This window comes from Strix aluco, chromosome 5 (genome assembly GCF_031877795.1).
Source record: "Strix aluco isolate bStrAlu1 chromosome 5, bStrAlu1.hap1, whole genome shotgun sequence".
Classification (NCBI taxonomy): domain Eukaryota; kingdom Metazoa; phylum Chordata; class Aves; order Strigiformes; family Strigidae; genus Strix; species Strix aluco.
In genome coordinates, this window is record NC_133935.1 from 79,821,088 (window position 1) to 79,845,471 (window position 24,384).

Below are 24,384 nucleotides of genomic sequence, written 5' to 3' on the forward strand. Positions count from 1 at the left end.
AAAGCATATCTAACACCTGGGACCCACTCATTTGAAAGGGCAGTTCTTTTCCCTTCTCCTTCCCTGTTGCCATGGTTGCCATCACAGCAGGACCTGGCCTCAGACACAAAATCACTCATGTAAGAGAGAGGCTATGAAAACTCCTGAGGTTTGAAACTCACTCAAATCCAGTCCAAATCAGTCCCAGCACGTTGACCTTTTGGGCATGTCAGAGGGCCCCTTTGTGACTAGCTCAGAGAGGAATCAGCAGGAAATTGTGCAGGGGGTATGCGGGGACATGGAGGTTCCTCCACGGCTTCTCCACCAGTGAGGACCCCAAACCTGCCTCCTGCAGGAATTAAGGGCTGTCAGAAGTCTCCCTGCTTTCTAGTCCAGAGGCAAGGTGCAATTCTTTAACCTGACATCTCTGCATCAGCGTAGACTGCCATTTAAGAAAAATTCTCAGACTCCACTAACAAGAAAAAAAGCAAATAAAAAGCTTTTTACTGCACAGACCATTCCTTCTCTGGGGAGAGATGAAGAGAAGCAGCAAACCATACATGCAGTTCTTAGCTACACTGCTTAACATGATAAGGGAATGCAATCAGACACTAAATGGAGCAGAGACTTTATTAAAACAAAGGGTCTTTAACATCATTTTAGCTACAGAAGTAGTTGTGTTAACTACTGGACAAAAGGGTGCTTTTTTTTCAGTACTTTGATTTTTTACCACTATTTAAAACCTAATTTATCTTTTCTTCTTTTTTTTTTTTTTAATAGAATGAACATGTAAGTCAAAATAAATATCCAAATCTGCTTATGACACAATGCAAGGCTTCTCGCTCCCCCACTGCATGCCCCAAATGGTGATACCAGAATGCTATGTGATACCTAAGGTGAGGCAAGGAAAAGTAAAACATCAACTAATCCCAATAACTCCTGCCTTTCTATGCTCAGCTGAATTCTCTATAGAGGAAACTTGCCTTGATGACTATAACTTACCTCTTCTCGATGTTCTTCTCCAGAGCGCTGAATATACCACCTAATAGAGGCTTGCTGGGACTTAGGAATACATTCCAGAAAAGTTGAATTAAATTCAATGCCAAAAATCACCTTTTCATCAGCAGTTTCATGACTAATGCCTGGAAAGCAAACATGGTACAGGAGATTAACCCTGACCTGGTTTTTAAAGCAATGGGAAAATAGCCTGATTCAGAACAGATGCTATAAGAGTGAGTAAATTATAAAAAAGCAAAAGGAAACTTAACTTTTAGCTTAAACTATAACTATAAGGATTTAGAGGTGGCTGCTAACCTTCCTTCAGTGCAACTGTTTTTTAAGGAGGTCAATAAAATCTCTATCACAAACTTGGTCCATTTTAAAGTTGAGGCTCTCACCTTTGAGGAATTTAAAATCTGACCCATATTTTTCCTTTAAGTAACACAACTACTAAACCTGAGCTAAAGCTGCTAAAACTAGATTGTACAGTCTGGTTTGTTCATCACAAACACCTTAAAGGAGTCACAGGGCTAAAGTAAACTGAAGTTTACCTTCCTTCAGTATAATTTGAAATGCTCTGTAGTATGTTTCAGACCAAACACTGAAGGAGTCATGAGCAGATCTGGGCTCCTTTCTCAGCCTTCTGTAAAACTGAGCAAGTAATTTCTAATCTCTGCATCTCCATTTCCCTTTACAGTCTGTCTTATCTGTGTCTTATCTGCCTTACTATCGCAATAAAGCTGTTTCTTATCTGCCTTACTATCAGACTAAAGCCCTGCCAATAACAGAAAGGAAGGTGAAAGCAGTGCTGTCTACTAAATCAAAAGTTAGCTCAACAACAAAATTAATACAGTTTTGGATTGTTTTTTCAATATAATAGGTACCTATACGAGATCTATAGAAATTCAAGCTCTTCGCATTAAATGCTTTTCTTTTATTTCACTGTGCCACTGAGATTTCAGTAGAGCCAAACAACTTCATGCAGCCAATGAAGTCTCTGGGAGGGAATCTCACACAGTGGAGCACTGAATTTAAATAGGTTTTGGGGCCATAATGTTATTAATTATCGCAAATGGCATATATAAGCCAAGAGCCTGGAGTGGCACAGGTCAGCTTCATGGTTTTATGGCACACAGGAGTCATCTCCAGCTGGATAAAATTTCTATTGGTGGTGCTACATCAGGGCAAAGGATTAATACCAATTTCTGTGCTGAGTCATTTTACATTTGTCTAGTAAAGCCATCTCTTCCAGCATCTCTTTATCCTCCCTAGGAAAATGTGACATTGTCAGCCTTTCTGCTAGGTTTTCTACAACCTTGAGCTTTACACAGTCTCATATACCACTATTTGGAGAGTCATGGTAAGCAGCAAGCAAGGTAATTTTGGCCCTTGGGAATCAACAGGAGTTTTGTCATTGACTTTAATGGAAATAAGATTTTGCCCTGACTTTTAACTATATCTGCAAGTACACATGTACTGTCAGAGTCCTTTATACTGTGCAACAGACTTAAGGCTTTGATCCTGTGGCAAGCAGCTCTGATTTCTGCACTGACTCATGCCAAGATCTGCGGCAGGCACCCAGCACCACAGTGGCATGAAAATAACCAGAGATCAATGGAAAGCGGTGGCTCATCCCAAATGAAACGTTCAACGCAGTGATACAATCAATACTGTTTTGACTGGGTTGATTGTTTTAATAAGCAGCTAGAAGAGCCCCAGACAAACCCAAGCTTGGTTTTGAATGCTTTTCATTTATTTTACGCCGCCACAGAGATTGCTGCTCAACCACAGGATTTCATACTGACAGTGCTCGCTGTAAGAGAAGTGCTGCAGTTGCCAAAGGAGCAGGCCAGACCCTTTGGCATCTGAAAAGAAGGTGTGGGAAAGGGAGGAGGGAGATGACGGGGGGGAGGTAGGCTCTTGTTAATAACAGGAGTATTTAAGTAGCTGCAGGGAGGGGAAGGGGTTGGTTTGGCAGCTGGAGCTGGGCCCTGGGACTTGTGTCAAAGAGTATGCGGTGGAAAGGGAGAAGATGGTGTATTCCCTGTTCAACCCTGTGGGTTTACTTGCAGGATTATCTCTCCTGTTTCTGGATGAAACATCACACATGTCCTGTTAGCTACTTGTAGGGACGTGTGTGATGTTTTTGCGTCAGGGGTGCATCTTCCTCTTCTGGGTGAGTGCTGGGGAGGGTCACCCATAAAGGATTCTAGGGTGCTGTCCCATGCTAGCTGTCCCTTATCAGGCCCAAATCTACAAATTTAACTGTGGAAGGGGTAATGTATATGAAGTGTGGGAAAGGCAACTGCTTTAATGGTGTTATTCTGTCTCACTTGGCAAGTTTTTGCAGACAGAGACCCTTACAGCAAACTCTGTTGTCAAAGCGACAAAAGAGCAAGAAAGATGCAAAATACTCACTGTCTTCCACATCCCAGCACTGTGCAACGGGGTCTCCATATTTGACATCTTGCCTTCTGGCTCGCCTATGGGAAGAGCATGCAAACTTGTAACACTTCAGGCATAATTGCTGGAATTCAACAACAAAATACAGAGGAGCTCAGCAGATGTGGACTCGCATTGCTCCCACCCTACTGCTGACAATTACAGTCTTAACTAAAACCAGCCTCACCCTCAAAGCAGCATGTGGCCTAGAGAGATTTGTACAACTGACATCAAGAGAAGGGCCTGTGATTTGGGAAAACCACTGAGAGGGAAAAAAGAAAAAGCAAGAGAAAAAAGTCTGCCTAGAATAAAAAGCATGCAATATAGTGACAGAAAGCATCTAAATCTGCTTCAGGAGTATGGGGCACAGGTCTCATGGTGAGGCAGACTGTCCTGGAAATACTTAAAAACTTCCTTAATATTGTAGGTCATGAAAAAGATCTGAGGTGCAACAGGTGATATTCAAAACTGAGCTCAGGATCAGCCTAAGGTAATACTGACTAGTAAATCATTAAAATGAAGAGAGAAAAGTAGATGTTTTATTTTGGTAACAAACAATTGACAAATCTGATTATCTTTCATCTTTATGGACAGAAAAAATGCTTCAGACAATGGTCTGAGATGGTCTGCTCCCTTCCACAACTAACTTGCCTGCTAATCTCTGGGTGTGTTACTTAAACTCACTGTGATTTAGTGTAATTTCAGTGTAATAGCATTTTTTAAATAGCAAACTCTTCCTCTGAGAATGATTACAACTATATCCCAAGAGCTACAAAAAAAGTTTGTATTTTCATTTTTTAATAGAAGAATTGGGAGACCCAGGGAGGAACTGGTTCCTCCCTCACAGCCACACTGAAGATAACAGGAGTGGGGCCTCCTGGGTGCAGAGCAATGGCTCGGCAGGAGAGCAGGTTCCTGAGGCTGAGCTGTCCACTGTGGTAAAAGCTGTAGACATGTTGGAAGCACAGGCTGCTACACAGAAGAAAAATATTCAAGTAACTGATCTACTGGAGGATTCCCAAGGCCGTTCACCCAGCCTTTGTTTTGGAGCCACCAACTTTTGGCCTTCCCACCCAACCGCACATCTGTGAAAAGCATGGACCATCAATCTCCATGTCCCAGCCCACCTCAGGCTTCAGCAAGCCTCATGTGTCACTAACTTTGCAGTGAGCCTGAACACTTGCTTTTCTCCTTTCATTTATGCTTCTCTGAATTTAGTTTGTTTTGGCTTTGAGGGAAAACATGTAAAGTTCCTTGACACTATGACATGATAACCTATGAGTCATTAACTTTAATGGTTTGTCTAATTGCTCAGGTCCCAGCCCTACAGCTCCTAAGGTAGAAAGTCTCATTCCTGAGCCTGAGCTCAGACTGTGACCTCACTGCAAGAATTACTGTCAAGAAGGCTTCATCCAACGGGGAATGAAGAGGCTGTGAAGGAGTCTAGCTCAATGAGCAAGCTCAGAGCTCCTGCTAAATCAGCCAAATACTCCAAGAGACACATCCAGCAGCTTAGGTACTACACTGCTAGAGCTGGCATCCATGCAGATTCATACAGAAAGTTCAGATGAAGCTTCCTTCACTGCAGAAAAACTGCTCTCGATGCGGTCAAATCACAGTACTTAAATCTCTGTCTCCCTCTCATGGCTAGACCACAAATACAATTGTTCGTTTAGATCAGGGAATTAAATGTATTTTATTATTGACCACTCTGGGATACTATGTTAAATTCTGCTTTATAACTACAGTGGTGTCCTGTGAAAAAATCAGAAGCTTAAAAGAGGGTCTTGCACTCATGAAGAGTTGGCCACAACCCAGACCTCCACCTGAGCATCTCATGCCTTAAAGCATTCAACATAAAAAAGGAAAGTAATGGATTTATGATGTTAGCTGCAGTAGCTGAGTTACTGTGACACACACTTAAACAAAGCCATGTTGTCTTCACAGCTCTTCAAACAGAAATGAGAAACGTGGAAAGAGCACGATCAGGTTTAAGGCAAATGACATGTAAGTAAAAAGGCAACAAGTTCTGATTACGAACCTCTAAAATTCTTGCAAGCAGCAAGATCTTTTACAGCATTTGTATTTTTTTTTTTTTTTTTTTTACCTTTTAGAAGTGGGGGCATATCTGGAACACGAGTTTCCATCCCAGGCACAGTACGGGTCTCTGGCAAGGCAGCAGTCTGCACAAGCCTTCCCATACGTGTGACATCTGTGCAGAGAGAGCTGAACCAATCCATCCCTGGAACCAATGTACAATTGTTGCTGCAAATCAGGCAAAGCGAATGAATTAGGAGCGATCTCCAAGTAGCCCATTTTAAAAGTTCCCTTCTTCAGTGCCACACTTGCAGACTTTCAACCTTGTCCCAGATTTGAAAAAATGAGGGAGAATTCCTCCTTTACCATAAAATGTTTCTCAGGGCTCAGTGTGAACTGGCCAGTCCCCGTCCATCCCTGACAATACAGCAGAGAGGAAAGGGGACTGCGGTCATGGAAAGACACCAGCACTCAACACCCTTACACCTTTAGATTTGCACTGTAATAAAAATCAGAACCCAACAACAAAAAGAATGGTTTAATAACACATTTAAAATCAAGGGGCTGGATAGCCATGACATTAAGAATCTGGAAACTTGGGATGACTTTGCATGAATAAAACTTCATCTTCTGCTTCTGATCCTTAGGTAGGATGGGGATAATATTACTCCCCTCTCGTCAACATGTGAGTAGACTGCCTGTTGAGACAAGGGTGGTCCAAGTGCTTGCTGTTGAGCTGGAGCTGGCTCATGCAATACTTCCAGCTGGCCAGCCACCTTTTTTCAGGGGAGATGGGACCCAGCTGTGCTGTGCGTGCCTGAACAGCAAAATGCCTCCTCCTGTGTGAGGGAGGCATGTTGTGCTGGAGCTGCTCTGGCCATCTCTGCAGGGCAGGGAGGGATGGCTCTGGTGTCACGCTGCCTCCTGAACGTGCACATAGCCATCACAGAGCTTGGAGCTGCCATAAAACCATTTCCCATCCGGAGATTCCCAACCAACACTGGCCCCTGCTCTGCCAGGATTGGACCACCCAGATTTAGACTGCAATTTTAGAGGAGGGGGACTGGTTTTCAGTCTGTGTGCACACAACTTTTAGCACAATGAGGCCCTGATCTCTCTTGACTACTAATAAAAATAACAACAATAATAGTAAAAATAATCTATTACTAGATTGTAAAGAGACAAGTATTTTAGTGTCTGGAAAACTAATGTGCATTGACTTCATTCACAAATCCCACTACTATATAACTAAAGATTTGTTTCCATGAATAAGTACCAGCTTGGGTACACAAATTACTGTTTGTAAGCAAATGTGAATTAAGCACAGAAACAAGTTCAAACATATCTCCATCTTTCCAGATGCAATTTAAGAGTCATCCATGGAAACCTTGGCCAGTAAGTAACAGGCATCACCTGAAAATAACAAGCTAAGTGTTCAGTGTACCATATATCCTGCAGTAATTAAATGAGCTTGTGATTACCTGCTTCTGAGAAATCTCCATGGTTGAGATAAATGAAGGATGCTGAAAAATGAATTAGTAAGGTGCATTAGTTTACACATTCCCTGTTTTTAGTGAAAAAGAGAACAAAAATTAACACACAGAAAGTAAATATAAGTACAGATCTATTTGCTTGCTTTAAACAAATATGGAAAAGAAAAAAACAGAAAATCACTAAATTCATGCTTCCAAAAATACCTCACATAAATTTTCCCTGCTGCTTATGAGGCAACTGGCTTTAATTCTCAGAGTTTGCAATCTAACCTATCCTGGGGACTGGCAATGAGCCTTCACATCAACTTAAGTTCTTATTAAACACTATTTGAAAGGCTTAGATGGCATTTAAGGGATACATAGGCAGATCATCTGTACCAGGATGTATTTCACTGCTATGAGAGACAGTGAATTTTTTGCCAATGACTGATGGAGGAACAGGACAAAGCTCAGGGTATTATCTATCGCCTAATAGAAGATTAATCTAAGCCTACTGTTTAATGTTAATGCAGTTCAAGGAAATAAGGGGTGTTTTTCCAGCCCTTCAACCCTTTCAATTTTCTGGATTCAAAAACATTAGAGATAACAGTTATAAATGTTACCAATAAAAACGTGAAGGAATGTCTGCTGAGCAGAAAAAAACCCACCTTTTTTTTTTTGTTTTAAATATGATATGGTACATTTGCCCTTGACGTTATGTTTTAAGAATGCAGCAAATTGGTGCACATACTGAAACTGCTGATTACTTGGCAGGCCACTGAGTAATCTTGGTATTTTTTGAGTGATAATTATAATTGCTAAGACAGTGGGAAGAAGACATGGAGATCCTTTAAATCAAAGTTTCATCATACACATGACATATCAAAAGGCATATGGAGAAATATACTTTTTGAAACAATTATTAAAAATCCTGTCCTCACACTTGGAAAATACTGCCTCTAAGTCCCAAATTAATTTATTTAGTATGGACAAAGATTCTGGCTAAGACCTTGTATAGCATGTAGGAGAGAGGATGTATGAGAAAGTAATCAAAATGCCAGGGATGCAGATTAAACTTTGATGAAAAAGCAAGGTGAAAACTGAAGAAGAGCTATACAGCATGAGAAGAAAGCAAAGTGAGAATGCAAAGAATGAAGAAGAAACTACGAAATGGAAAAGAAAATCAGTAGGGAAGACACAGGTCTCAATTTTCCTACTGCAACAGTATGTCAACATCAGCTACCTCACCAGCAATGAGGTTAATCAGAAATTGTGTCTGTGCAACAGAAAGGAGGTTGGGCTTTTTACAGGCTCTATTTATGAAGAAGTCATTGGTGTTAGCAGGGCTCCAGGTACTTTTCTTCTTTATCACTCAACCAGAATAACCAAATCAAAATGGTCAAAAACATTGAGTCAGCCTTCATCAATAAATTAAAACACACTGAGAGTCAAAACTAACTTTATTTTCTTTATGTTTTCAATTCCTAAGGTTGTTATTTTTAAAGAATTTCTCTACATCTGTAGAATTTTGGGTTTTTGTTTAAAAAAATGTAATTGTACTAAGAATAGTCCCAAAGCTGAGACAATAGAAAAACTGGCATTAAAAATTAAATACTACTAATAAAGAAATTTGGGCTCATAATAAGATTTCAAACTAGATCAAGGCAGGATAAATGAGACTGAGACTTTCTATGAGTCTGAAAAATCATGGTCTGTTTGGTTTTGGACTTTTTTCTATTGGCTTACCCAAAGAATACCAAGGCATTTAAAAATTTGCATACTGTCCCTCTGGAAACTTGAACTAGTTCCAGTAAACAAACAACCAGACAGACAAAGCCAGCTTGTGCCTTAAAGTCTCCTGAATATTATTTAATTGATGTTGTGGCTGTTAATGCTTACCTTGAATATCTGCAGTTCTTCCAGGACCACCTCCTCCTTAGTCCACTTCTCCTTTGTGATACTCACAACTTTCAGGACTGTGCCTATGTCTGAAACAAATGGTCATCATGTAAAACCCACAGTTATGTTTCAGTACATATGTGGTACTTCATTTCTTATCTCACAGCAGCTTGATTTCTTTTTTTTTTTTTTAAACAAGTGATGCTGTATACTTAGGTTACAAAGAAAAAATAAAAAAACCTCAACCTTGGCCCTGAACATAAAATTAATGCATCAAGGAGGTAGCTGTCAAACAATACCTATCTCTATCTGCATCTATTTCTATCTACATAGCTCTATACAATACATTTACAGTTTTACTGTATGGGTGAGCCAACACAATCTTAGGCTGCTCCCGGCAAGGCTGGTTTAATTCTCCTGCTACACAAACACACACAAACAAGCACATCCATGCTGCCAGAAGTGTCTGCACATTTCCTTGAGGAAGAATTGAGGACTGTCTGACCACAAAAAGTCCAGTTTAGGGGACTAAATTGGCAGAAAATTATTTCCTCTTTTTTATACAATTAGTTTTCATCCAGTATAGCACCTTAATCAGAAGTAGGTTTCATTTTGATGTGGGGAGTTAAGCAATGCACTTTTTAAATTTATCTTTTCATCTTAGGGAAATTTTTTAACAGAATCTCCATCATCAAAAACTTCATTTAATCATTGAAGAAATTACTTCTTTGGATTTATCTGGAGAATTTTTTAGTTAAATCTATTGATTAAGTTTAACCTGAATTCCTGCTTGGTGAAAAAAAAAAGCTGATCGTTTAATCTCAGACCATTACACATTAGTGAATCTTGAATGGCCTTAAAAAGAAGCCTTAAAAACTGCCCAGAGGAGGTGGGCTGGGATGTGCAGCATGGAAATGACACAAAGCAGCTCAGTCTAAGCACTATGCATAGCACTGAAATTATGAAAAACAATACATTATGATGGAAAGAATGCGATTTTCATTCTTGTTTCCCAAAGTACTGAAGATCATATTACCAATCAAAGCCAAAAGTATTTCAGTTTGCCTTCTGTAATTAGACCTTTTGTTTATTTGTTTGTTTGACATAATTGCCAAAGCCTGCATGAGTACAAGTTGGCTGCATACATTCAAACACATAATAAGCTTCTGATCTTCTGCTGCTCAGAATCTCCTGCGTTATTTGGTATATCTGTATTCAGTCTCTCTATATAATATCTGAACTTTTATCTTTGAGTTTAATTTTTTCCATAGGACAAGTTTAGAGGATAAAATAGAACAAAAAACATGTGCTTCTAGAAAAGAAACTCACTTTTAAGGAAAGCACTGCAGATAAATAAATATCTGCATATTATGGAGTGCCACCTAGTGACTGCATGGTACATGCTAGCCTTGACACCTCTAAACTGGACGATTTACTCTGAAAGAATTAGATTGGTGCTGGGTAGTAAACAGTTAACCTGGGAGTATTTGAGTTGTTGGTCTCTCAATATAATTTTATTCCTATGACAAATTTTATAGTAGAGGATAGCAAGCATCTGAAAGCAACCTCTATAACCACTGAAAGAATATTTTGTACATTTTAACTAGTGAAACCATCTTTTTGGACAGCTTAAGTTTATTTACTTTTCCTCACTATTATCACAAGAAAAGTAAGTTATAGTGAGTACTCCCAAATGCTAGGCATCTCACAGCTTGGGATTTTTTTCACTTTCCTTCTCTGTTGACTGTATTAAAGAGTACATTCAGGAAGAAACAAGGATATTCTATCATCACAGCTCAAGCTTACTCCTTGCCTTCTCAGGAAACAGGGCAGCAAACAGCATTTTAATGTTCTTTTCTATGAAACTGTGCTTTTCCCTCTGGCACCACTGTACTTGACGTGTGGGGACCATAGAGGGACTCTCATACTTTATTTTTTTTGGAAGAAAAGAGTTGTGAGAGGGGTTAAGCTGAAAGAAGTAAATGATCCAAGAGGGAGACTATCTCTGGACTTGGGTGTATGGTGATGCAGCTGGGAAACTCTTGAAGGCTGAGACAACCCACACTTTACGAGGTGATGCTCTGTGACAATTCACTCCTTTCCCCAAATCACTTCAGAATATCCATACCTATCAAACTGTACTCTACGACACCCAATTTCCTTATAGGCCAGATAAAATGCTGTGCAACCCAACAGCATTGGGGTGGGATTCAAATAGGAACCTTCATTTCTCCGCAGGATATATCAGTAGCTCACCTACTTCCCTTGGATAAACCTTTTCACCTTCACGTACCTTAGTTTCACCTGATGTGAAATGGGTATAATGGCAATGACCCCCTTAGTAAAGCATTCAGATCTACCAGTGAGAAGTGCTTTTTCAAGTCTGCTAGTGAACGAACTTCAAATTCTGGATTAAGAACAAGAAATTCCAGTGGAGTAAAACTTAGATTATTATTTCAGAAATGTATAGCTATGTTAATATTTATTAGGATACCATGCTGTTGGGTGATTCATCCAATGATTCTAAATTTAATTACTATGGTAAAACTAGACTTTTTCCTTAAGGCATAGAGCTATCATAAAAATGTAAAGAGATACATAATTATCCACAGAAAAACTGCAAAGCAAGTTTCTTCCCTGACAGAGTAGTTTAACCTCTCTGTTCAGTCATGGTCCTCTTGTTCGGAGTTATTCATAATGCTAAGTAATATCTTTGAAAGTATTTAAGTGAAATTGTTGCCTTAGGCTCAATTTTAAATCTTTCCTAGCTGTTCAATGTCACGTGAGATTTAATGCTGATGCACCATGTCTCTTCTGGTAATAGGAAATACTCCTTGAAGTTATTAAGGATAATTTTTTTCTTTTAACGGGTTATTGATGTGCTGCCAGCAGGAATTGGAGCCAGACTACCATGTAATGTAAAGACAAGTACTGAATGGTACTCAGAGGGTAAGAAAGCCCAGGTATTCTGACCCTTAACTGGTTTATCATCTAGGGACCGGGAGGCATTAAAATCCCAATAGCAGCAATGTCTTGAGCTGATAAATCCATCTGTTCTTAGCATTTGAATTAAGCCCTTACACAGAATCAGGAGCATCTTAAATGCTTCCCAAAGCCGTATGTATAGGAAAAAGATGTTAATCAACAGGTTTATTCAGGACCTGCTGGAGTAAAAGTGTTCTTAAAGGGTGTGGTTTGTGCAGAATGATAGTGGAAGTCCTTTCTCATACCTGTTCCTAGGAAAATAACATCATATTGCCCATCCTCTGCCATGACATGATCCACCACAATCTGCGTCAACCGATAGTCCACGTTGATTTGAGTGAATACTGGTCCTCCCGTCACTGGGTAAACGGATTTGTACATCAGTGGGTGGCGTTTAATAAAGCTAATGACTTCATCGGGAAAGTCTCTGGTAGACTTTATGAGCGGATCATAGGTTTTGCTTGGACACTGAAGGAAAGAGAGAACAAGAAGATGAGATTAATATTATGAAAGAAAAACAAGTAATCTGCAGGTTTCTCTGTATAGTAGGAATGCTGCCTGATCCAGATCAGCTATATTGGTTTGTAAAGCACATTTGCCAGTGGCTGGTATTTTCACTTACAATTGAAAAGGCTCAATGTCGTTTTGAAAACGTGGGATCTCACTGTCAGTGTGTGCTCCTCTGGCTTTTCAAAGGGCCATTTTCCCCCTTGTTTCTCCACTTTTTCCTCTTCTCTTTTCATTTTTACCTCTCCTCAAAAGCACTTCATCTTCATACTCCTTTATCTTGCTCCCACCTATTCTCCTTTATCTTTTAAAACCACCCAAAACTTGTTAATTTATTTCAACTCACTTGTTTGTACTACTACTCAGAATTATAAATCTTCAATTCCTGTAGTTATATGCCCACACCTGCACCTACCTATAGACATATGCAAGCTTTGAAGAAAAACTCCTATATGCTTTTCTCTTTTCTCAGAGATATTGATAACATAAATTAAAACTTTTAGGGGAGATGAACTTCCTTAGCTTCTCTAAGATACTCAGCAAAGGAATGCAGCATTATAGAAGAGACTTTATCTGTTTGATGTCGGATAGAATGTGAATTAATTAATATTTACTGCATTAACATATCTGTAAACACAAACTATTGAAAGCTACACTTAATTTTTAGTTTTATCACCAAGACCATTTATGTTTCTTCATCTACCAGCGTTCCTGAAAAGGGTATGAGATATGCCATTCATACCACTTTCACCAGTAATAAGAATACATAATTATTATTAACATTCAAGCAGCACATCCAGCACGGTGATGTACTTTTAACCTTTTTTTTTCCCCTGTCATATATTAGAGATAGCAAAATTTAGCCATAAACAATCTAATAATATAGGAAAATACCTAATTTCTCTTTGAATATTTAAGAACTTCTTGTATATAATCCCATAATAGGTGACATTAATGTAGGTCACTTTGGAAATTTGGTCTTACAAATAAATTATAAATTCAATACATATTCAATTAGAAATCAACTTTTCTGTGAGAACACTTGTGAGCACTTGGTCACCATTAGTACATAGTTTGAAAGCATTGCTCTAAAACCAGAGAAATTCTCATGATGGGCTCAGTACATCTGCAATGAATTTCACTTTCTTGTTCCCTGCCCCACTCACAGACACCTTATCACACTGGATATTTTAAAAAGACAAAGAAATCAAGTCTGGAGTGAAGGACACCTGTCATGCTGTCTAGCTCTTATTTGAAGGCACAGGTACCAACATGCAGTTAGATGTGCTAGATGCTGAACAAATTAGTGCAGGTATCAGTGTAACGGACTTTCAACAGCAAGTCTCGAGTGCCCTCCGGTGGCTACCATGGTATAATCTCAAGTATTTAAAGTGCAGGATCGTATCACAGATGAGTTTTTTCTGCTTTGTGTATTTCTGCTTTGTGTATTTCTGCTCCTCTTATCGAAGCTGAGTTTCTGCCCTGTTGATGCAGTGCGCAAGAACTGGGCAAGATCCTCACCAGCATGCCCCGATGTTAGACTAAGGGCTTGATTTCTCTTGGGAGATATGCTCAGAGTTACTGTGGCAGAAGGCCCCAAGTAAATGCTTAAACCACGTTCATTTTTCCAGACTGAAACACCCACGTCTATCTTTTCCCTGTATATGGCCTGCAATCAGAGGCCATAACTTTTCAGTGAACTGTACCTCCTATGCCTCCCATTTATTGTTTCCTAAAAAGGGCAGATTCTCCATATGCCAGATGATCCCTGTAGTTCATTATTTCTCAGAAGTTACTTTCTTTACTCATCCCCATAGCTGAAATTCTTGCCCAGGCCCATGGCTTGGCTTTGAACAGCACCGTCTCACCTTCTTCTGGTCCAGACAACTGCTACAGGGATCATTGCCTCAGACACCTCCCCAGTGTTACTCATTTATTGCTGGGGTTGGCTCCCACATCTATTAGACCTATACTGACAAACCAACCATTTCAGCTATTTCTCTGGCTTACACAAAGTAAGTTGGTTCTCATATATCTTGCCTGAAGACCACCCACAAACGTACCTCTTCAACCTCCTTCAAATTTTTCCCTTCTGTCCCTTTTGGGCTGAGTCCATATTTACAAGGTCAGTCATGCTGGTGACCCATCATATCTCATGCTCACCTATCTCTGCTTTCCTCCCCATAGCTGTTTGTATCTCTTTTCCATCCCTTGTTTTACACTTAGTCTCTAATCTGAGTCTGAGAAAGATTCTCTTTTGAATCTGGAGCATCCACATGTGTTAATGGAGCACTACAAATCCTGAATAATGACAAGAGAAACTGGAAACACTATTCCAGTTGGTGACACACTTTTACATTTAAAGTGTTGATTGCTTCTTTTTAACACTATTTTTAACTAGGTAATCCCTGTGTTTCCTGCCAGGTGGAGCCATAACACAGTCTGTGAAGAAAGAAATATGGTTAAATAATGCTGTTGTAGTCTGCCAAGACAAAAGTTAAGATTTGCCATGCAGTTGCTCTACAATCCTCCTTCATGGTTAATTTCGACAGAGAAGACTCTAGTTCACATTCCCAAATCTCCAGTTTGACGTGTTCAACCTATGGTGCCAGTTAAGGGCTTGCGGTTAGGATGTGTTCCGCTATGTAAGGTTTGGCATTATCCAAAACATTTACATTAGGAACAACACACTCAGTGCCGAGGGTTGAGTATGTCCCTTCTTCATCACTGGCAAACTCAGTTCTCACAGCTACACAAACATCAGCCACTAGCAGCGAATCCGTCCCGGCAGGCTCAGGACCAGCCTGGAACCTTTTCTCCCTTGGGTTTCCACTGCTTGTTCTCCTCCTGGGCTGAGGGATGCACACAGCACACCCTGCGGCAGTGCTTGCTAAAAAGGGAACATAGCCTCTGCCCAGCGCATACAGGTATTGTGTACACATGCCTAAGGATGAATTGTTCATGTGGTAAATACAACTAATGCAATGCAGAATTATTCTCATCATATACAGTTCTGTGTGAACATGCACCTGTATAAATACCCTAAATGCAAAGACAATAGCAACTAGTTAAACAAAAATTATTAACTGAGGATAACATTCTCAAAAGTATCAGAGACTACCTGTATATTCAGAAATAAAACAGGCCAGTGAAACACAGACCAGATGATGTTCTGCATCCACATCTACGGCCACATCTGAAATGCCTGCTGAGGGCAGTTCCCGGTCTACCTTAGACCCCAAACACTGCCACAGCACTGCCACAGGGAGGGTACCATTTGGACCATGCCTAAACTATGGCAAAGGCCATCCCAGCATTAAACAGTACAGTGACTATGGGTCTGCACTTGAACCTGACTGCTAGTTTTATTTAATAGAGTTGTAGCCTGAGTGATTTAAGAGTCTACAACCTATTTCTATTCCTTACTTGGACTGATTTGTAAGGCTGTCTAGAGACCTAACACATTTTGTGCAAGTGTCCACTTGCTTAACGTTGTTACAAACCATAGGTGTTAAGCCTGTGCATCCTTGTCTTCATAAAGGCTCTGAAATTGCTTATTGAAAATAGGTCTTAGCCTTCTGAATCACCTAATAGATTTTGAAAATTTCTCCATGGATGGTAAACCTGTGACAGTTTGAATTAAGAAGTATTTCATTGCATATTCAGTCATTTTGTTTCACTATACAATTTAATGTACGGCTGTGAAAGATCTGACAAGAAAAAAAAGATGAGTTTGCATTGTTGTCCTGTGATAACTGCTCAAAGGACATCCCTTGAAAATACAGTTTAATATAAGTGAAAAAGAAGAGGAAAGTCCTGTTGAAAAAGTAGTTCAGTTGGAAACATATATTGCAGTGAGTTATCCCTAGGGGTTTTATGCTAGCATTTCTGTAAGAACTTCACTCTCTGGCTTGCTGGGCATGATTTCCCACATTCCATTTTCTGCTGTGCTTTCACAGATTAAAGTCTTTGCAAGGGTACACCCTTGAGGTGAGCTGTAGTCAGCTTGGTTTTTGCAGATAACAATATCAGTTAAATAATTTTACAAAGAAATACATGCTTTTGTCTTATATGGCAAAAGAGACTACAGAAAGGCCATGACAAAAATAATATTTAGATTTTAGACTTGGTAAAAAAACCAAAGTGAACCATAATACAGGATAAATGACTCAGACAGAACAGTAACTACACAAACCAAATCACATGCAAACTTGCTACACAAGCAGTACTTCAGGAATGAATGCTTCACCTTACCTTTAGAACAACCAAGTCTTTGCCACTTACCTTTAGAACAACTAAGTCTTTGCCACTTATACCACAATCAGACCTCAAAAACCCTACTGATTTCAAAAGCATGTTTACCTTTGCAGGAGTTGAACCAAAGTTTGTGGGAATCAGTAGAAAGTAACACATGTCTTTAATTGTTTTTGGATCAAAATTTTGCATCAATTTATTCTATATAGGATGAGAAACAAATTCACTTCTTCATTCCCCCAACCATGAAATAACTCTCTTCCCCTCCCACTGTGTACTAGAGGTTGATTTTCCCTTATATGAGCATTTTCTATGGTTCATATTCTCACTTGCTACTCTGAGTTACAGTCCGCATCTTCTGGAAATTTGCTGATTGCTCACCTATTCACAGCTCAATCCCAGAAGTCCATTTCTATGTGAAAAATGGGGGTAGCCCCATGGGTCTTGAAGCTGTCCTAGATTTTTGCCAAAAATGCATCAGCAGAGGAAGATGAGAGCAATGACGTCACTTACTAAAAACCACTAGGATAAAATGTCTACTAATATGGAACTATAAAGTTGTTATAGTAATCCCAAAGGCCCAAACCCTACCATGATATAGGGATATAAGGAAATCCTTGCCAGCTTGCGCAGCTAGTTTAGTAGAAACAAGGACTAAGGGTCTGATCCAAAGATCCGCTTGAGTCAACAGGGCCTTTTCCAATTATTTCAGCGGTCTTTGGATCCCATCCTAAGACAGCATGACCACCAGGAACAGCCGGGCAGGTGTGACCCTATTATGCTTGGCCAAGGGAGCTATTTCCAGAGGCATCATTCATTATGGCATGATGGATGGAACAGGGGAATGAAAAATTCATTTTGGCCACCCTTTGGCAAAGTCCTCAGGCAGCTGTTTAAAGCTGTGTCCACCCATCATTGCAGAACAATTCCTGTAAGCTTGTGCTTCCTTTCATAGCAATCAATAGGATGCATGATGGTAAAGGCTGCATGGTCAAGTGAGTGAGTGAAGCAGCCTTTCACCTCTGAAAATGTGAGTTCACATCCTGTTGCGTGTCTCGTGATAATGATATCAGTGTTCTCTGCCCAATTCACAGAGAACATTTATTCATATCATCAGCACCAGATGCTGTCTCAGATATGTGATATCTCCTACTGGAGACAATAAGAGATTTGCATTTATAGCAAACATCAGAGTAGTAGTTTGGCAGGGTTGTTTCATGTGGACTACAAGAGAATCTGGATCCACAGAAGTTCTTATAACACCATCACTGTGCTCTCTCAACATCTTCTGCTTTTGCAACAGGGTGGGATTCATCTCTCCTGACCTAGATTCTGATCCTGGCTGTGTGTGAACTGCACAGAGGAGGTCCCTGTCTCTTTCTTTCTGATAGAGAAGCCTAAACAACTAGCTCAGATTTGGTGCTTTTCTTCAAGATAGCTGACATCAAATGAATCACATTAAATTAGTAAAATTAGTACTGATAGATAAGAATCCTGCAAGAAAATTATTCACCATATAATTTATTCTCATGAGGTTGTTTAGGCCTTCATTGCTATGAATGATAACTTGATACAAATATACATGTTAAGAAATTAAAAGTAAACAAAACAAAAAAAACCAAACCAAACCAAAACAAAACAAACCCAACCAAACCCCAACAGAAACAGAGTTTGAAGTGCTAAGGGCGTCTCTGTTCAACTGCTGTATAAACTCTGTGGCACAAAACTTTTAAAGAATCAATTCAATTGTTACTTGAAGTTTTTCCAGTGCCTTCTGTGCGTGAGCTCTGTTTGACAATAATCACCCTGGACTAAATCCTGATCCCAGCTGATCTACAAAGATGCCTTTTATTCCCTCACCTTTTATTTGTATCCAAATATAACCAGGATGTAGTAAATTAAGGCTAATCTTTCTCAAATACACAATAACTTAGCAACAGCACACGTATGTAAGCTTTTCTCTTTTTTTCACTTGTCTTATTAAATTTGCAGCTTAGCACAGTGCTGGATGTGTACATCTCACACAATACTGAGACATACGGTGTGACTGTGTTAACATTATGTGGGAACCCTGGCCAAGATTTTCAAAAGCTGGTGCCAGAAGTTAGGCTCCTAAATAAACCTCCAATTTGCCAAAATGCATAGTGCTTCACACCATCCAGTGAAGTCAGTAAGAGCTGCTGGATCTAACACCTATTGAAATTGTGACAAATATTTGGGAACCTAGCTATAAGGTATGTAAAAAAAATATCCTTTTCATTTAATGATGCATCTTTAGTTCAGCAGTGCTGTTGTCTACTGACAATTTTAAAACAATGCTGTTCCCTGTGAGCTTCAAAAGGGTTTCCATTTCAAGTGTCCTGAAAATCCCAGTTTAAAAGTGACTTGTGACACTGAGCCTCATACCCACTTAACAATGAGACTCAAACACCCATAGGCTAGATACACAACAGGGACTTGATAATATTGAGTGCAATAGGCATCTGCCTGGCAGATTTTGCAATGTCCAGGCTGGGAATTTTTATGCATTTCACAAGGAGAACTAAGCATTACACCAGAAAATCACTGTCTTGGGAGCATCTGAAGTAGCCAATGTGAAATATTACAGAGTGAAATATTTCTTAAATCTCTCCCGTATCAGGGAATAAGATGTCTTAGTCTGGGCTTCCCTCCTAGGTGAGGTGTCCCTCTGTTCCAGGCACGTGGACCAGAGCCATCCTGGGAGCTCTTCCCTCTTTCCTGTTGAAGGTATTTCACTTTTGATGGGCTGGTTATATCTCAGCTTAGCCAAAAGTATTAAGAATGTTGCTGAGATGTTAACCATGAAGGGAGAAAATCTGTTTTATTTTGAAAAGCTCTCTATTCTATTTAAGTGCAATAGGAACTGGAGCACCAAACCCTCCCTCAGGGGGAATGAATTAACCACATGGTCTTTTTCTCCCAAGGTCTCGGTGAATGAATATTTAACTAGCAAGGAGATATGGCCTTGTAGTCAGCATTCTCCTTCAATGTAATGTGACGTCTTCCAAGCTCTAAATAGGTTCCCTTATCACTGATCCATCAACCAGAAAGCAGAGCAACAGAAAAAGTACCTTCAACTAGTCACTTCTGTCTTAAATGGGGACCTCCTACACACCCAACACATTGAACTTTATTTGTAGAGTTTATAAAGAAATGCAAAGTCTGATTCCTGAGGGGTTAAGATGTAACACTGAGGACTGGTGTGAGCTTCCAAGATGCCCAGAAGTACTTTTAAAAATAGGATACTTATAGGTTTATGACCTTCTGGGGATGACAGCTGAGAGATGACTCTCAGGGTGTAGGCACTTATGTGCCATTGGGAATTCAACCATAAGCCATTCTGAAGAAGAAATCTGGGTTCCTGGCTCAAATACTGTGTAGCTTCTTCTCTGTAGTCTGATTAGAGCTGCACAATACATTGTGCATTTGGACATGCCTGCAAAAAGCCTTAGTGCTTCTCTACAGGATTGATGGGTTGTACCAGAAGGACTGGACAGTCAGCAGGGAGACTTTCACATTAACCTTGCTGTTACTCAGAGCAAGCCTGGAAGAGGGCAGGGGAGGGAGGAATGAATCTGGTTCTGCAGGAGACAAAAAAACAGCACAAATTTTGAATGGAATCAACCTCAAAATCAAAACAAAAAAAAATCCCTACAAATAATTTAAGTCCCCATTTATTTTTTTTTTTAAGTAAGAGTTTGCATCCTACTGGATGTGTGAGATTTGTTCTACTCCGTTCCAGTGTTTGCCTTGAGCACTTTGTATTGCTTTTCCATTCAACACACCTGCATTGTTGGTAGAAAAAGCTGACATAAGAGAGCATTAATCTGCAGATAACTGGGTTGAGGCTAGCTAGGTGAGTGAACTTGACTTTGCGGGTGGTACTTTGCAATTCTATTGACCTTTGCCAATAAGAAAGGTGACTGGGTTCACAGCATTTCGAAAGGCTGTTATGAATTGAGAGGTGATTCATGTTGGGAGAAACAGTTTGGTAAGTAAGAGGAGGTGGAGGAGGCCTTCTCAGGGAAATTAACCCATAAAGTGAAACATTTTACTTAATTAAGCATCCCCATTTACAGTGGGAAGATCAAAGGAAAGAGGAATTGGAGAAGCAAAGAATGCAGTCCATCCCATAAAAGATCAGGTGAAAGAGGAAGATAAGGCTAAAAATAACAAGGGAAACCTGTGCAACCCTCAATGTTTTATGAACACAGTTATTAAAGCAGCAAAACTAACCAGATGGGAGGACAGGGTGAGGCTTTTTTTGGCAGACAGTATTTCTCTGTGGTTCAGCCAAGTCCCAGTGGGATGGACACCACATCTCGATCAGCCTGTGCACTGGATTAGCAGAATTAAAGGAAGGGGCTTCACTGAAGAAAGGGACAAAAAGAAAGAAAAAGATGAAAAAGCTTCCAGGACAATCTGAGGACTTGTAAGGGAACGTGTTTTACAAAAACAGACATAAAGAATTCAGGAGCTTGGGGCCATATTCAGATCTCCAGTTGAAAGAGGTGAGACATAAAACTCTTCAAATGTACAAAAGCAACGTGCTGGGCTGTTTCTTCTTGTAGCTAAGAAGTGCTTCAGACTGCAAGAATCTTACTTTGCTGATTCAGAGCTTTGTTTTGAACATTTGGCAAATCAGTTAGCAAAATATCTAGATCTATCAAATATTTGGTGTTGCCTTGAATAGCAGTTACAGTCCAGTGCTCTGCAGTAGATCAGACTAAGTGCTAATCTGCATCTTTAAACACTGACATTCCTCTAAAAATCTGACCTCAATGACATTTACTCACCATTAATGAAATAAGGATGATTCCTCTGTATCCCATCAGAATTTCCAAATGAGCACTATGAGTTGCTCTGATACTGCAACAGTTACAGCTAAATAAATAAGCTAGAAATGTTTTTTCCTCCTAATTCACTGAAAAATCTTGTTCAAATGCCTTCTGTGATTACTGGGATGGCATTATGAAAACTCTGTTTCAGAATACAGAACACACTTTAAAGAAAGTCCGTGATGATTTCTTCATCGATGGATAATTTACTGGGTAAAACCCTAATAGACTGGAAGAAAACTGGATTTCTTATCTGGGGACAGCTAAGGAAGATGGAGCAAAAGCTCCCTTGGTTTTCAAATTGCCCTTTGTGTCAGGGCTGCCTCTTTTTTTCTGTCTCTATTTTTTTTTCAGCTTTCAAACTGAAATAGATTTGAAGCCTTGCCTCTGTTTAATTCCTATGGCTCTTTAATACCACCAGGAGAAGTTAGAGCTGTACTATTTGCAGCATCAATGGTGTGGAACATGTCAGAGATCCCCAGTCACCCTACTCAGGGGTCTTCTGACGACGCCAGAGGGCAGGCAGACTACGCTGCATCACCCAGACCCCAGGCAGGCAGGGGCTCCCGCTGCCTGCATGCCGCTCAGCATTGCGAAGGCATGATATCATGGTCATGTTGGGAGTTTATCTCCGACACAAATTGCCACAGGAAGCATTTTGTCAAAACTTCAATATCAAAGTGGTCACAGCCTCTATAGTGAACAGCTTTATTTACTTAGGAGATAAAGGCAGTTGAGCAGAAAAATTAGTGTAAGCAGTCTCCTGCTTCTGTATAAATGCTGAAAGGAAGTCATTGCCTCTCTCAAAGCCAAACATCAAAGGAAATGTATTTCCTAGTATAGCCATTTTTAGATTTCACCAGTTACTTAAAATATAAGAAATATAAAATCAGGGCAGTGCTGACTACGCTAACTGTAGGCAACACTTAGGTAGAGCTTAAATTTCAAAAATGTTCTAGTAACTTAAAAAAGGATAGATTATCCCTCTTTGACTTTGTTCTGAGCATTCCTGAACCACCTCATAGCTGGCAAGATGATGAAAATAATCTTTAAGGAAGAGCATTTCAGCATTCATACTGCAGTGTTCTGCAGGGGTGTAGTATGCTGCTGCTTCTCCTTGCCTTTGAGCACTGAACTACTTTTTCAGATTCCAGCCTAAATCTGTTCATAATCAGAGGTTTGGCATAGAGCATTATAAGATGAGAGCATGGCATGAATCTACTTATTTGGATACCCTATATTAAGCTACTGAACCTGAAGTATATGGCAGTCCAGCTCACTAAGACAAAAGATAAGTAACTATGCAGCAATATATTTACCTTATCTACATAGCAATTAGAGATATCTTTCTTCTGAGAGCTTTCTTCAGTAAAATTCACTTCCCTTCTCAGTTCCTGGTCAAACAAACTCCTACAGAAGTCCATGGAGTATGGAGGTCCTAAGGATTTTTATGAGACCATTTTCTCACATCTGTTATCAGGTGCTTAAAGGAAGCAGTTGGAGAGTTAAGGGGCGGCTTATGGAATATATCCGTTTATCTTTAAACTTTCCAACTTTTAAAATACTTGCAAGCATGGATATTCAAATCAGTGATAAAGATCAGCATTGACATGCTTCAGCATGACATGTTTCCTTCCTTGCGAATCCCAGCTCAACCATGTGATGGCTAATACACTCAAAAATGCAATGAGCTTATGACCCGTCTATCTGTGCAGAGTGTTCATCCTTATGGGGCACTCTGAGTTTTTCAAGAGAGTTATTTTAATCTCTTTAGATGCCATGGGACCAGCTATTGTTCTCACTGGCACCATTTTTGTACTTAAAACTAAATACATCTGCACTTCTTAACCAGTAATGGAGTTGCACATGCTTAAAAAAAAAAAAAAAAAATCATCTTATTTTCTGGGGGCACTATGTGTTCTGCATGAGAGAGAGATGCGTAAGCCTACAGTGCCTAAATTGTCTAAATTAGGAGCGCATTTGCTCCAGCAGTGCAGATCGTACTCAGGTCAAATCAGTCTCTGGAGTTGCCTTAGTCTTTATAGAGAGAGTTGTCCTCTGCAACTTGCCTGCAGTTGAGAGAAGGGAATCAGAGCTCAGGGCCTGACCTGCTGGAGCCTGGGACCACTGAGTGCAGTAAACAGCATGGGCTTGGACCATGCAATTGGGTCCATTGGAAGAATGATGAAGAAAACGTAGAGACACAAGGAAATATGTGAAAAGAAGACCTAAGTAAGCTAGATAATGTGACTTGAAGCAAAGGTTACACCAGTGCTGGTGTCAGAGCAATAGTGCAGAAACACCCAGATGGTTTTTAGGCAAGGTACCAGCAGCAGTCCAACCTCAGCAGCTCAGTGCTTGGCAGCTGTCTAGTACTAGTTCACTGAATACCCAACCAGGATAATGTAAAACTATCTTGGATTATATCTATCTCACTCTTAAATCATTGATCTTTTACATTCTATGTATGAAGAGTAGCTCAAAGTTGTGATGACTTTTTTAAAGTAGATGCATTTTTTGGAAATACTATTTTCTTCCTCAGCTGTAATGTAAGTGCGTGCTTTTCCAAATTTAATACCAAGACAGAAGCGAGGGAAGAATTCCTCTTTGTTTTGGCCCGATCGTTACATCTGAAGTCTAAGAGATTGGGATTTAGAAGTGTTTCCAGGTAGTAAACTTCTCTTTTTTTCCTATAACTTATCTTTCATCATATAAAATCTCCACCAACTCCTTATTTTACTTCAAAACACAACACATGCACAAATGCACATAATAGAATCAATGACCGTATCTCAAGGAACAAGATTTTAACAGACACAAAGATAACAGAAATACAAGACCTCAAATAAAATACCTCATCATAACTTCAGACTCCATAAAGAAATGCCTTTGGCTTTTTATGAAGTGTTGATGCCTTAGAGGTGATCCCAACAGATAGAAATACAGCTGTA

At 39.8% G+C, this 24,384-nt stretch overlaps 1 protein-coding gene across 7 annotated transcripts in view; it reads right to left on the minus strand.

Annotated features, from left to right (window-relative positions):
* Positions 1 to 24,384, minus strand: part of SEMA3D (semaphorin 3D) — a 142,670-nt gene that overhangs the window by 10,381 nt on the left and 107,905 nt on the right. For all 7 annotated transcript variants that reach the window (XM_074827932.1, XM_074827931.1, XM_074827930.1 and 4 more), the window contains 6 exons: positions 12,059 to 12,281; positions 8,829 to 8,917; positions 6,939 to 6,980; positions 5,528 to 5,685; positions 3,397 to 3,461; positions 982 to 1,121 (listed from right to left, as the gene is read on the minus strand). In XM_074827932.1, coding sequence (XP_074684033.1) covers positions 982 to 1,121; positions 3,397 to 3,461; positions 5,528 to 5,685; positions 6,939 to 6,980; positions 8,829 to 8,917; positions 12,059 to 12,281 — 717 coding nt within the window. The remainder of the gene's footprint in view (positions 1 to 981; positions 1,122 to 3,396; positions 3,462 to 5,527; positions 5,686 to 6,938; positions 6,981 to 8,828; positions 8,918 to 12,058; positions 12,282 to 24,384) is intronic.